Source organism: Propithecus coquereli, unplaced genomic scaffold, assembly GCF_000956105.1.
Source record: "Propithecus coquereli isolate 6110/MARCELLA unplaced genomic scaffold, Pcoq_1.0 Scaffold75, whole genome shotgun sequence".
Classification (NCBI taxonomy): Eukaryota; Metazoa; Chordata; class Mammalia; order Primates; family Indriidae; genus Propithecus; species Propithecus coquereli.
The window spans coordinates 1,388,204-1,402,435 of NW_012153618.1; the positions used below are offsets into that span (position 1 = coordinate 1,388,204).

Genomic DNA, 14,232 nt, shown 5'->3' on the forward strand with positions numbered 1-14,232 from the left:
ATACATACATATTTCAAGTACTATCTCACGTAATCTTCACAGCAACCTGGGGCAGGTACTACTATGCCTATTTTGTAGATGAAGAAACTGAGGTTTAGCGGCCAGGCATGGTGGCTCACGCCTGTAATCCTAGCACTTTGGGAGGCCAAGTCTCGAGCATCGCTTGAGGCCAGAAGTTTGAGGTTGCAGTGAGCTATAATCGTGCCACTGCACTCTAGCCCAGGCAACAAAGTTGACCCTGTTAAAAAAAAAAAAGAAAGGAAGGAAAGAAGGGAGGAAGGGAGGGAGGAAGGGAGGAAAGAAACTAACTGACGCTTAGCAAGGTTAATCCACCCCAAAACACACAACTAAAAGGCGGCAGAGCGAGTCTCAAGCCCGGGTCTTTCAAGTTCCCGAGGCCGTGCTCCACGCTCAGACTCCTTGAGCCCATCCAGGTTCCAGAACTCACCCTGCCTTGAGCTGGCACCAGGAGCGCCCCGCAGAGTGGGAGCCACTGTGTGCTGGACTCCCCCACCATGTGGGTTTCGGCCTGGGAGCACCGTGGCCGAGTGGCAGGGAGGGTGGGGGCGCTGTCTTGAGCTTTCTGCTTTAAGCTCGGTGCCTGGCCTGGAGCCGGGGCTGTACCTGCTTCGAGTCTCCCTTTCCAGACCGTTGACTCGTTCCCAGGTCCCCATCACCATCCAGCTCCTCGGGGGTTCCCAGCTAACACCCTTGACAACGCAGCAAAAATCCCTTCCCTGGGATGACACACTTTCCTGAGAGGAGAATCTGGGTGGTGTCACCTAATACAACTTTTGACTGAGTTACAGCGATTAGACGTACAATCAGCTCCTCGTTTCCCCTTCACGAACATCTCCGGGACGTTCTGCAACCCAAGAGCTTCTGCCGGAGGAGCCATCTGAGACGCGGGCGGTCTTCCAGCAATGAGGGGACAGCCCTCTCACCTTTGCCCACTCCGGGCAGCTGACTGAATTCCACCCAGGCTTTCTCTATTTGCTCACCCTGTAGCTTCAGGGAAAAGGGACAATTCCTCTGCTTTAAAGAATCGACAGGGAGTGCTGCCTCTTGGGAAGCCATGAAGGGCAGTGGGTCTCATGAGGGCTCCCTCTGGGAACCGCAAGGAGGACATCAAGTAGACAAGAGGCACCGAGAGAACACGAGGAGGTGCTGCCAGCTAGAGAGGAGAAACAAGAGAGAGAGAGAGCCCCCAAACACCAGCCTCCCACACGCACACCTGTGGCTGGGCTGGACGCCACCCACAGCTGTGTCCTCGGCGGACGGTGGAAAGGCCTGCTGCCAGCACGTGGCCTCCCTGCCCAGGCCCCGCCCCATGTCGTCTGCCCGAGCTCTGTCACCTTCACTATCAAGGAGGCTGCGATACCCTCCCAGGAAGACAGCCCTTCAGAAGTGGGCAAGGGGGGAGGGCTCCCCAACCAGAGAAGAGGGGCTGCCCCTAGAAGAAGGGGCCCCACTCCCTGCACTGCAGCTCTCTACAGCCCTGGGCTGCACCTGTGCCCTCCTGCCACTCCTGACCCTCTGCGAGGATGGTGCCAGGGTCCTGGCCCCATGCACACGTGTGCTGAGGTCTTGTTCACTGTCCCAGAACCACACGACATAACTGAGAACACGAGCAGCCTCCTGCCCAAGACAGGACCCCTTTGACAGCCTCAGTCCACACTCTGCTGGGCACTGACAGGGCTGTCCCCAGCCCTGGGCCTCCCTGAGGTGGCTGGAAAGAAAACAGACTCAGGAGCCCCTTTTGGGCTCTATCCGCTCCTTCTCCAGCAAACCAAGCTCCGCCCACCCGTCCCCGCTGCCCTCTGGTCTTGTTTCAGCCCCGTGTCTGCTCCCAAGTCCACTGTCTGGCTCCTCTCCCCACCTCCATCCCTTGGACTGGCTTCTGCATGTTCCCATCCCTGGTCCCCCCTCGTCCCCGTCCCCAGTCCCTAGCCCCTGTACACAATCACATCTTAGATCGGCAGCTCCAGACAACTGTCAACAGCTGGCTGGGCCAAGGCACAGCTGTAGTCCCTCTCCCGAGGGGGGGCTTGGGCTGCTCTAGTTCACAAGGAGGGCACAGCAGCTGCAACAGTTCTCAGGCCCCGCTATAGCCCTGGGATGCCCAGGCCGGGATGCGCCAGAGGCTGACCCTACGCCAAGAGCAAGAGCTGCACAGAGGGACTCCGCTCAGGGCCGAGGAGCCAGACGCTGGCTTGTGGGGAAAAGACGGCCCAACACCACCAGCCAGCCCGTCCCCGGGCAGCCCAGTGCCCAGAGCTGAGGACGGAGCCCGGGCCTGGAGGACAGCAGAGGGAAGCTGGAGGCAGCAGGGACAGGAAGCTCGGGCAGAGCAGGAGCGTTTCCCTCCGTCAGCAGAACGGGGAGCGCGGTGGTGGCAGTGGCAGCGGCTGCTCAGGAGAGCGGTCACCGCGGCTGCCTTTATTACCCACCATCAAACAGCAATTTCTTCCCCAGCCTCCTCGCTAATTACCCCGCCAGCGTTCTCATCTCGTTTTATTACTGGAATTAACAACGAGTTCAGAGCGTGGAAAGCTATTAAGATGTGTGATTAAGCCACATTCAATTAGTTTCTACAAACAATTTAATTGATGTTGCAGATAGAATTAACAGAAGGTGATTGTGTGAATGGCTCCGTTGGCTGCAGAACGGGGGAGGCTGTGGTGGGCTCTCTTGGGCCAGGCACGAGCCGGGCGCGAAGCTTGAGGCTTGCCCACCAACCCGTCCTCTACAGCCCGGCTGCCCTCGGGTCTCAGGTGAGACTCATCTCTGGGAGCAAAGCCAGACCGGGCCCTGAGTTCTGCGTGAGCCCCTGGGGGGACCGAGGCCCCTGTCCTCCACACCCTGTCAGAAAGCCTCAAAAGGAAGCAGCTGCTCATAGGTAGGGAGGCTGCCTGGTCACCGCGGGCAACTAAAGAGCTTGCTCAGGCTGGAAAAAGGCGGCAAAGAGGGCCGGGCACTGGGGCTCACACCTGTAATCCCAGCACTTTGGGAGGCCGAGGCGGGAGGATCACTTGAGGCCAGGAGTTGGAGGTTGCAGTGAGCTCTGATGATACCACTGCACTCTAGCCAGGCAACAGAGAAAAAAAAAGGCAGCAAAGGGGACATGGAGGTGCTTTTGCTGCCACCACACAGTTCAACCTGGATCCCTGTCTTCTTGATTAGAAGAGAAGAGCCTGCGGGGCAAGGATGGCACTGCCTGCCACTCCCTCCTGCGTCCAGCGTGGAGGAGGGACGTGCGTTTTGACCACAGAGCTCGTGGGCAGTCAGTGGAGAGCAACTGCTGACAGACGGTCACTCGTGCTATCAGGAGCTCCTGCCTCCACCCTGCTGGTGACATCCTGTGGCCAGGGGAGCACAGGGAGCCTGGCGGGGGCAGGACCCAGAGAACGGGGCCAGCAGAGCCTCCACCTGTTGGAACTCACCCTGCAAGGATGCAAGGACAGGCCTGGCAGCCGCTGGCATCTGTCCCAGGCCCTGAAGCACACTTGGCTACACAGGTGCAACAAGTGCGGCACTGGAGGGGATGCCCGGGGGCTTCGATGCCCAGCCCGGCCCGGGCCGCGAGCCCACGCTCCCCGTCCTCCCTGCCTGACGGCACCTGCCCCCACTGTTGACGCCTCAGCGACTTTCCCAGCTGGCCCCAAAGGGAGCTGCTTTGGGCAAGTGCAGGAAAACCAGGTAATGCTGAGAGTCAAAGTCACAGGTCCAAGTCTTGGCTCAGCCGCCGACCGGGTGACTTGGTCAAGCCCCCAGCCCACGGAGCCTCTGCTTTCCCGCTGGCTGCGCATAAACACAGCATTGCCTCAAGCTCTCGGCTTTCTTTCCTGTACCGAAACCAAAACCCAACCCCACCCCAGCCACAGCCGACCCTTTCTTCCACATCCCGAGACCCCTCTGCCATCCCTCTTCTTCAGCCTGGGCTTCCTTCACTGTCTGGGGCACAGGGACAAGCAGGGGACACATTGAGCACCAAGACAGGGTCACATAAAGCAGAAAGGAAGAGCTAAGGATGCAAACAGTCAAGGGCAAGGTCACCGCACACGGGTGGGAACCCGGGATGCTTCCAATAGGCCCATTCTCAGCTCTGCAACCCAGGCGGGCGTCAGCCGGGGGCACAGGCGGACCTGCCTGGCGTGCCGTGGGTGACTGGCACAGGCTGGGAGCAGGAGGTGCCGGAGTGGTCTCTCGGCCTCGGCACACCTACCCGGGACTTCCGTCTGCGAATGGCCTCGACGCCTCTGGGAACCTTGCAGCGGGGAAACTGTCAATCACTCACTTTTCTGCTGCCGGCTCTTCCGGCCCTTCCCTCAGGTGTGGGGCTCTGTCGCGTAGTGACAAAGCCTTGTACCCGGAGAGTGCGCTTTGGCCCCTCCTAAGAAGCTTTCTGTCTCTGTGGTCAGTGCTCTTCCTGGTAGGCCTTGCTGCGCCCTCACTGTGTCATAAGCACCGAGCAGAAGGACAAGGTCTGTGCGTGGGGTGGGGGTCAGGGTAAGAAGGGGGCTGAGGAGCCCACAGTACTGAATGGATGTGGTCCCTTCTCCAGGCCCCCAGGACCACGGCTGACCGGTATCCTGGCACCACGTCCTACCCTGTAGAGTAAGGGACGTTAGGAGGGAATCCCCTCTAACTGACGTCGTCCCCTGAGCAAATGGGAAGGGCCAGTACACACAGAATCAGAGAAGAAACCCGGGAGGGCCAGGCCAGGTTGTGACCCAAATGGAGACAGACCCCCCCAAGGCCGGCTCTTTCCCCGCCAGGGCCGCCTGGGCGGCTCCCAGGACCGGCTTATGGCAGGAGGCGTGGACCCCAGCACCTCTCGGGTCAGGCCTCCCTGACACCTCGTGCAGATTCAAAGGCAAGCTAGGGACCCTCCAAGGCAGGCCCAGGGCCTCTGGGCCAGGGGATGGGGCTGGCCCACGTGCTGTGCTCGAGGGGCTTCACAGGAGAACTCATTAGCCCCACAGTGGGGTGGTGACAGAGATGGATTCTGGTAACAGCTGTGTGCTGGAGCCACGCAGCGAGGGGAGGAGGAGGAAGGAAGGGTGGGGGAGCTGCCACAGGGGCCACTCTACAATCACTGCAACACCCTCTCCCCACTGGGACACAGGCCACACACCCTCCAGACCCCTCCACCCACAAGCAGGGCCACCCTCACTCCCCTTCTCCCAGGAGGATCTGTGCAAGGCCCCAGGCTGTTCTCGATGGCCCAGGCTTACCCGCAATCTTGTCCTCCACTGTCCCAGGCCCAGGAGCCTGCTGCTCCCCTACTGACATGGCCCAGCTAAAGACAGCTCTTTGGCAACACTGGCACCCCTGACTCTAAACAACTGGAATGTGGGTGTAGAGCCTGGCTGCCCAGAGGGCAAGGGCGGGGCCTGCTGGCCATGCCAGGGTGACCATCCTGGTGGAGAACTTCCTCCAAAGGCTCAGCTACACGTGGGGCTTCGGCGTAAGCACTCAGCGGGGCCTGGGCTTGCGCACCTCCCACGCCACCAGAGCCAGGTCCTTTCTCAAAGGAAAATCCGCCTGCAATCACTAAGGTTCTGCTTCCCTTCGGCCCTAGACCTGCCCCCCCCCCATCCTGTTATTCTCCCTCGAGCCCCACCCCTCCCCTAGGGCTCAGGCTCCTCCTCCCGGACTCACGTGCAGGCTGGGGTGGTAGGTGAGCAGCCCATTGTCACAGAGGGTCACATACTTCTTCTTCCACTCCTTGTTCAGGGACTTGCCGCTCCGCTTCAGCAGGATGCCCTGAGAACAGAGGTCCGCTCAGAGACCAGAGCCACCCCACATGTCACAGGGCACGGGAAGGCCATGGTGTCATTAGGAAACAACCTCCTCCATCACCTTCTCCTGAACCACTTTGTCTGAGCAGAGAGGCCTTTGAGGGCTGGTAGCTGAACTCAGGAGAGCTAGTGACACAAATCTTTCCACCGAACCCAGCTCTCCCTGACCACCCACCAGGAAGCAGCCTGGGCCACTGTCCCAGCGGGCGGGGCTCTGCTCTCCCCAGCTCGTGGAGCTGGTCAGGGATTTGGATGGGGGCCAGCAGTGGTGCTCCTCCCCAGGGGGCTCCAATGGATGGGGGTGAACAACAGCAGAGATTTTGGTAGGGTCCTGGCCGTTCGCTCCCTGTGGTAGCTCCAGAAAAGCCCTTTAACTGTCCCAAGAATGCCCCAGACTCCTCAAGGTAGGCAGTGGGAAGACCAGCCTTCTATCTCAGCAACCAAACTTCCTGTGTGGGCCGTGAAACGCTCAATGTGGATGTTAGATGGGTGAAGCACAAACGAAAGCTCCACAAGAGCAAGAGTTTTTGTGTGTTTTGTTCCCTGATAAACTCTGAGCACCTGGGACAATGCCTGGGCCACAGCAGACATTCAGTAAATGTCTTCTGGAAGACGTGGGGAAAGGCCCCCAAGACAGTGACTGCCGAGATGATAAAGCAGGAGATGGCCCCACTAGAAAGATGAAATGAGATGATACTGTGGCCTTTGCTCCCTTCCCGGGAGAAACCTGCTCCTCTAATGCTAACCCCCGAAAGAAGCCCTCACCCGGCTCTGGCCTCCCCGGAACGAGGACTAGCACGAGAGAATGGCCGGGAATGGGAGCCGAGGTCAGCAAGGATCCAACCCCGATGGCCACCGGGACCAGCACCTGTGGGCCCATCCTCCAAAACCTCAAAGCCTGGGAGGGTTGAGAAGAGGCAGTGCTCCCTGGGATTTCAAGACAAAAACCCCACAGGAGGAAGGGGGACATGGATCCACAAACTTGGGGCTAAGTGGGGAGGGCACAGCCTGGGTCCCACCTGACAGGGGTTCAAAGGATGAGCTCTGCCCACACGTAGGAGGCACAGCCCAGAGAGAAAAGACGCCCCATGATGGCATCTCCTTTGGGAATGGAGGCCCTACCCAAAGATGGCCAGGAAAGAGTAAGAGGTCCAGGGGCAAGAAAACAGGCAGCCCCTGTGTTCAGCCAATGGTCTGAGGCCCAAGGCTGGGGGTGAATGCTGGACTCAGTTGCACCTCCCCTCTCAGTTCTTCCTAACAGAAGGCAGCCCTCGCCGGGCCAGAGCAGGACGAGGGTGACCTCTCCCTCCCCAGCAGGGGCGAGGCAGAGGCAGGACAGGGCACTCATTTCCAGTGGCCCACACCGCTTTGATGTCAGTCTGGCACCTTTCAACAAATGTCTCACAACCTTGCTGCCCCCCTCCCCTCCTCCTTCTGTCCCCTTCCTCCTCCTGCCACCCTCAAGACAAATCCCACTGCAGGAGGTATGGTCACACGAGAGGGGAGTTTCAGTACAAGGCCATCTGAGGACACATCCTGCTACCTGGTTCCTTCCCCTCAGCCTCAGAGGGGTTTGTGAAGACACCTGGTGTTAACGGGACCTTCACTAGACAACGAGGTGGGCTGGAACATCCAAAAGGCAACCAGGCCCTGCCTCGTGGTCTGCAAAGGAGCCCACAGTCCTCTGGGGCCTTGGTGACCTGCCTCTGGGTGTGGCATCCCTGTCACACTGGCTGAGGGCAAGGTGCAGCTGAGAGCTCAGCAAATAGTCCAGCTATTCCTTTTCCCCTGGCCCGTAGCCAGGGCTCCTGGACAAGCACCCCGAGGACAGTGGCCATTAGGCTCTGGAGACACCCCCAGGAGTCACGCTCTCAGGACACAGACCAGAGGAAGAATGATCATGGGTAAGTGGATGGTGTGGGTAGAGGCCCAGAGTGGATGTCTTGACTGAACTCCTAAGCGTATGCCCCGGGCAAAGCCCCAACAGCTGTCCTTGGCCGAGTCATCAGGCAGCCATCTTGGTCCCCCTCCTGAGCCCAGCCCTGGGGAGGACGTGTTGGCCAGGAGAGCCCACCAGTCTCACGACTCCCTCCCTTCCCTCCGCTTGGCCCACTTCCCTCTCCCCAGCCTTCCAGCCTTCCATGGGACATTCCACAGGGGCCTCTAGTTGGTCCCCCCCAGCCCTGGGTCAAGCCACAGTTCAGCCCTTCCCTCCTAGGGCCAGCCCTTCGCTTTCTGCGGCAGCGAGCGCCACGACACCAAACAAACCATTTACTGCTGTGAGCCTCTGTCTCCTCAGACAAACAAGAGGGTAGACTTGGGCTCTCCACACCTTTCCGACTCAGACTTCCATAGGTCCTCCCTCCTCCCCAAGAAGGTACCAGAAGTCAGGATGCCGGGAGGCAGCATCTGGGAGGGACGCCCTCTCCCACCCAGAACTCTGCCCTTCCTTCCAGTTCTCTTCAGGGGAAGCAGGAGAGCCCTGAGCCAGAGGTGAGCCTCTACCTGTGGTAATGAGGCCGCTGGTCGGCGGGAGGCGTGGGCAGCGCAGCCCAGGGCCTGGCCAGAGGCTCGCCCCGCCGCACACTCCCCTCTGCAGCTCACCTCTCACCTGCCCGTTGGCCAGAAACCGGCAGACCACCGCTTGAGCCAGCGCACAGCCCTGCCTACCCGCGCCTCTCCCATTCCCTCTCCAAGCTCCTTCCAAGAGGGAGAGGAGCTGCAGGGGTTCCTGCTCCCCTCCCTGGCCGGCCGGCTGCGCACGGCAGAGCAGGAAGCAATCTGGGGCGGAATGGGAGCGGTGCGGAGGCGACAGCCCCCAGAGGACCCGTTCCCGCCGCCGCCTCCCTCCCAGCTCCGCCAGCCGACTTAATTGCGGAGTCCGGATTGATTGGGAATGCAAATGGCAACTGAAATGCAATCTCCACTCCCAGCAGGAGCTGGGGGGGAGGGGAAGGAGCAGAACCAGGAGAGCGAACGGGACAGGAGGGCAGGAGAGGGGAGGGGCCGCAGATCTGGCAGGGCGGGGCCCTGAACAGCAGGCAGGTTCCGGAGGGGCAGCTCCAGGAATGGCAACTGGGTTGGAGAAGAGGACAGGGACGAGGGCCGGCCCCGCCCATGTCCCTGTCATTATGGACTGGGAAGGGGTATGCACACCCCAAAGGTTGCCACTGAGATCTGGGAGCACAGGCCTCTGATACTGGCCCCCAGCCGGCAGCGGGCTCAAGGCCGCATGGCGGGGGACCTTCCTACTAAGAGCCCTTTAGATTTAGGGGCTGTAGCACCCAAGGGACCTACTGACTCCCAGGGACCTACTGACTCCCAGGCTGGACCAGAACCCCACGTGCAAGTTCATAGGGCTTCCGCCCCACACTACATCTCCCCCTTCACGTGGGGGATTCAGAGAATAAGTCGGCCCCCGGTCGCACTACCGCAGACAGGAAAGGGAGCACGTGGGGCCCCAAGGAAGGTGTTCCCGTTCACTTATTAAACGTGCTTAGTGGTGTGCACACATGCACTCAGAAAGCCCACGCCCTCCACACCCTCCCTCGCATCCCCCCCGCCTCCAAGCACGGAGCGGCTGATCCTGCGCCCAAAACACAGACAAGTCACCTACCAAGAGGCCCCTACAAAGGGAATGCGGGGAAGTCCACTGATCAACAGGTTTGTATGGGGACCGATTCTGCACACAAACATCATACACACACAGACGCACACAGGAGGAGGGGCAGGCCTCGGACTGCTGTCACTCTGTGCTCTTAGCCGTTGCAGGCGCCCGCCCAGTAGGCTAACCCAACTGCAGTGAGCTCTGCCAGACATACACGCGATGAGTATTTCAAGGGAAGGCTAAGTAGAAAAGGCAGGGCGGACAGCTCCATACGGCGCCCTGGCCTGCCCTCGGAGCCCTCACATGCTTCCTGGGACTCTTCGTTCTAAATGGGCTTCACCGGGGTCAGAAACCCCGAACCTTGCCAGGTGCCAAGGCTCAAGCCTGTAACCCGCTACTCAAGAGGCCAAGGTGGGAGGATCACTTGAGGCCAGGAGTCTGAGACCACTGTCTCAAACTGTTGAGACCCTGTCTCTTTAAAAAATGAAAAGAAAAAGAAAAGAAATCCCCAACCTTAACACATGAATCCTGGTCACACTGACTGGTCCCGTCCCTCCAAGAGGTCACACTGCCCATGGGTCCCGAAACGCCCAGCCCAGGAGGGCAAACCTGACCGCTGGCCATGCCAAACCAAGCCCCAGTGCTCTGGCCACAGTCTTCTCTGTGGTCAAAACCTGGCAGCATGGCCCCCTCTAGACATGGCCCCTCCAACCACCAGAGCCCACGGTGTGCCCACTGCCCCCCCTGACTGTCCTCTTGGCACCTTAGCCGCTCAGGCTCTTGCCCATACACCAAACAGACACCCCCCACTCTACTCCTGTGCACTCCAGCAGCTCTGGCCCGCACACTACCACCTCTGAGCAAGGACACGCCCCATCGCTGTCTTTTCCAGCACAGGGACCCACAATAGGAGGTCTGGGAGAAGCCAAGCTTGAGGGGGGCAGGGGCACAGCACCCCCAGGCAGTAACTCAGAAGGGAAGTGGGGGAGTGACTAGGAGGTGGCATCTCTACTAAGTTTTTTCTTTAAAAACAAACAGACTCATATTGATAAAACTGTGCCAGTAAACCTGGGGCAGGAGTAGCCCTCAGTATCCCCTTAAATGCACACTGCTCAGGTCACTCATCTGCGAATTCAGTCAGCCCTCTCCAGGTCCAACTCCAGAACCAGCAGGTCCAGGAGAGCGACTGAGGACTGCAGGTGGCTCTCTGCTGCCCCCGGGTGGTGACAAGCAGGTACAGGCAGACGGTGCGCCCGGAAGCCGGTGGCCCAGGGAAGGGGCTCAGCCTCGGGTTTCTTACCAGAAGCACCTGGCCCTTGTTAAGGACCTGGCTTGGCAGGAAGGGGCTGGCCTCCTGACACACAGGCCCTGAGAAGAACCACACTCTAGCCTTTCCCAGGCCTCCTTCTGAGCTGCCCTTGGACCACAGGGGAAGGAAAGTGCTGACCTGTTTGATGGGGATGGCCCGGCCACTCCCGATACTGTCCACCTTGCACTCAGCAGCCTTCTTCTCCCGGTCCAGGTCTGCAGCCTTTCGAGACTGGAAGAGAAAAGAAGAGGCGTGTTAAAGAGGCCCAGGGTCTCCCAGAGAGAACTGCCCACCTGGACTCCCCAGCCCTCCCTCTGTCCTCCCTCCTGGGCAGCTCTAGCAGTGGCCGGGTTGGGGCGGCGGGACGGGAAGGAACTGAGACCACGAGTATTCCAACGGGTTTATTCTTACACACGGCACCATACAGAGCAGCACAGGTCACTGAGCTGGGCCCGCCCCTTACAAAAGAGCAAGGACACGAAATACCAAGGGTGCGAGGAGCACGCAGCCCAGGGGGCTGGGGCATAAGAGAAGGGAGGGGAGAGGAGAGGTGGACGGTGGGGCTGAGGGCTGGCCGGGAGCACAGGGCACGACAACCAGGGACAGCAAAGTCCAGAAGTGAGCGGGCAGGTGGCCCGTCTGCGGCACAGACACCACACGGCACGTGGCACCGAGCACGTCGGCGTGGCCCAAGGGGCACAGTGGATGGAGAGAGAGAGGAGAGAGGCCAGAAGAGGCCCTGCGCCCTGCCAAGCTCCTGGGGCAGAGTCCACCCGAATGCGGATCCTAGGAAATAGGGGGAGGCCAAAAAGAGGGGGCAAGGCAAGCGCGGTGGCGGCGGCAGCTTCCGGAGCAGGAGCAGGAACGGCAGAAGTCCATGCAGGAAGGAGCAGAGGAGGGAGGGGCAGGAAAGCTCCCCCCAGGAGCAGCCGGGCTGGGCGGGCTTGGGCTCCCCAGCCCCTGTGGGCCTCGTCGCGCCGCCAGCGCTGGGCGTGGGGCCGAGCTCCCTTCTTCTCCATGCAGCGAGCCTGGCGCAGCGTCCAGCCGGGCCTGGTCCCCGGCAGCCCCCAGCGCGGGCTCCAGCGCTCCTAGCCTTCCCTGGGGGTGGGGTTAGTTACAAAGGTTCCCGTGGGTCTCTGGAGCGGGGAGCTCGGCGGCCGCTTCTCATCTGAGAGCAGTCCCAGGGCCCGGCCCGCCTCCGGCCCCGCACAGGGGGAATGTCCAGAGGTGCTGTGTGTCACCACCTGGTCTTCTAATTTGGAAGGAGTTGGAAAGGCCTTTTTGTTGATGAAAAGTTGGAAACAGTGGCACATATCTGCAAATATCGAAAGAATAAAGATTTTGGCAAGTTATACTCAAGCCCCGCACAAGTCGGTCAGCACTGGTGAGGGCAGAGACCCAGGCACCTGGGGAGCGGCGGCAGCGGGATGAAGAGGAGGAGGAGGAGGACGAGGAGGAGGAGGAGGAGGAGGAGGAGGCGGCGGGCGACTGCACCTGCTGGGCAGACACAGGCCGAGCAGTCCATCTCGGTAGGGGACGTTCGCCACTCGGCAGCCCAGGCCCCATCCCTCCTGTTCTCCCAGGCTGTCAGGAGCCCAGGGCACAGCAAGGGGACAACGGGCCGAAACTGCAGTGTGGGAGGAAGCACAGCCAGAGGGAGCAGGGAGAACTGGGCAAAGAGCCGCCGGAGAGTCAATCGCTGCCCCCTGGTCCCCTCCTGGGCTCCACAGCCCAGACCGCCACAGCCCTCTGCCCTTTCGGCCCAGGGAGGAGGAAGGTGGATGTGACCGCTGCCACCGGGTCCCCACACAGAAGAGCCGGTTGGGGAGAGTGGGGTGCAGCCCACCCCAGCCAGGCTACAAGCCAAGAGGACCCCAACCACCAGAGGACCCCAGGGGGCCCAGAGGGGCACCTCCCCCCTGCAGACAGCAATGGGGGCAAGAGTGGCAACAAAATGAGTACATGAAGTGACGGAGGAGACCAGGGACATCACAACCACGTCCAGTGGGGGGTCACCAGCCACAGAGCAGGCAGGACACGAGGGCTCACCCTCGAGCAAGTGTGACTGCTGGGGAAGACGATGAGGGAGAAGAGGGGTGGCCCCGACAGCAATGATGAAGGGAGGTCCCAAGATACACCCACAGAGACGGACATGCCTGAGGCCGCCTTGGGGACGATGGTGCAAGTGAGGTCACCATGGAAACAATGGAAAGAAAAAAATAAGGTGCCACTGTGAAGATGGAGAGAATGGAAGGGCCCGCAGGGAAGGCCGTGCCGTGAGCTCGCAGAGCAAGGATGACAGGGAGCAGCGCAGCCGGGCAGGCAGTGAGAGCACAGGATGGCAGGGCACAGGCGCCGCGAGGAGGCCATGGAGCTGGGTGCGGGCAGGGCAGAGGGAGGCAGGGTGCCCTGGGGTTGCTGCAGACTAGCCAGCAGGGGGAGGGGAGGTTAAGAATGGAACTGAGGCAGCGAATGACTGAGGCACGATGTCAGGGAGCGGGGTGCCAGGGCACTGCGGTGGTCACCGTGAGCACAGGCACCCAAACGCTCCACAGCGGCAGTGGCAGCAGCAGCATGGGCACAAACAGGTGGCCACCGAGGCTCTGTATCTCAAGGAGTGTGAACAGAAACAAGAAGCTGTGAGCCTGGGCATGGTAGGCACTGGCCAGGTGCAGTGTGCAGCGGTGGCTGTCAGCAGGAGGCTTGTCAGCATGATGGCGGAGGGCGCGTGGCAGGCCCGGGGAGGACACAGGCAGGCAGCCAGGTGGGAGCAGCGTGCCGGGTGGGGCATAGGTGAGAATGAACGCGTCAAGCCTGGGAGCACTGGCTCTGTCTAGGCAGGGTCCTGAGAGTCTGGCCTGGCCGGCTGAACTCAGACCCAGGTTGAGAGCCAAGCTCTGCTCTCAGAAAGAGGCCCATGGCGTGACGCAAAGGGCGGGCGCTCTCGTGACAATACACACAGGCGGCTCACCCACCTTCGTCTGGCCCAAGACGCCTGGAACAGTCCAGCCCAAGCCCGGCTGGAGCGTTAGAGTTTGGGTGGGCGCCGCGTGGCGGAACAGGGAGTGGAGAGACAGCAGGAGCGGGGGACCTACAGCTGAGGGGCTGGCCCTCGCAGGGAGGGCACGCCAGACCCCAGCGTGGGCTCTGAGGTTTGCGGAGAGGGGCGAGTGAGTAGCTCACAAGGAGACAGGACAAACCTGAGAGGGAGGAACGAGGCAGCGTGGTGAAGCCCAGGAAAAGATGGCTAAGCCTTTGTTAAACCAATCACAGCGGTGGGTGGAAAGCATGAGTTTTCCCCTCGGCAGTGGGGTAACGGAAAAAGAGCTGGAAGGCGGACTGGGAGGCCTGGGCTCTGATTCTAGCTCGGCCAGCTAACCCTCTGTGTCGCCTTGGACAAACAGCCTTCCGGCCGCCGGTTCATTAGCTGTTGAATCAAAGGGGTTCAGGGGCATTAGGCCAGGTGAGTCCAGAGGTCCCGCCAAGCTGACACAGACACCCTAGGGGCCTAG

General features: G+C 60.8%; 1 protein-coding gene across 4 annotated transcripts in view; it reads right to left on the minus strand.

The window, feature by feature from the left end:
* The window catches only part of AGAP3 (ArfGAP with GTPase domain, ankyrin repeat and PH domain 3), a 56,376-nt gene that overhangs the window by 10,795 nt on the left and 31,349 nt on the right, over positions 1 to 14,232 (minus strand). For 2 of the 4 annotated variants that reach the window (XM_012662099.1, XM_012662100.1), the window contains exons 9-10: positions 10,859 to 10,951; positions 5,665 to 5,769 (exon numbers count right to left, since the gene is read on the minus strand). In XM_012662099.1, coding sequence (XP_012517553.1) covers positions 5,665 to 5,769; positions 10,859 to 10,951 — 198 coding nt within the window. Of the gene's footprint in view, positions 1 to 5,664; positions 5,770 to 10,858; positions 10,952 to 11,106; positions 12,036 to 14,232 lie in introns of those variants that run through there. The other 2 variants (XM_012662102.1, XM_012662101.1) reach the window with 1 other exon arrangement.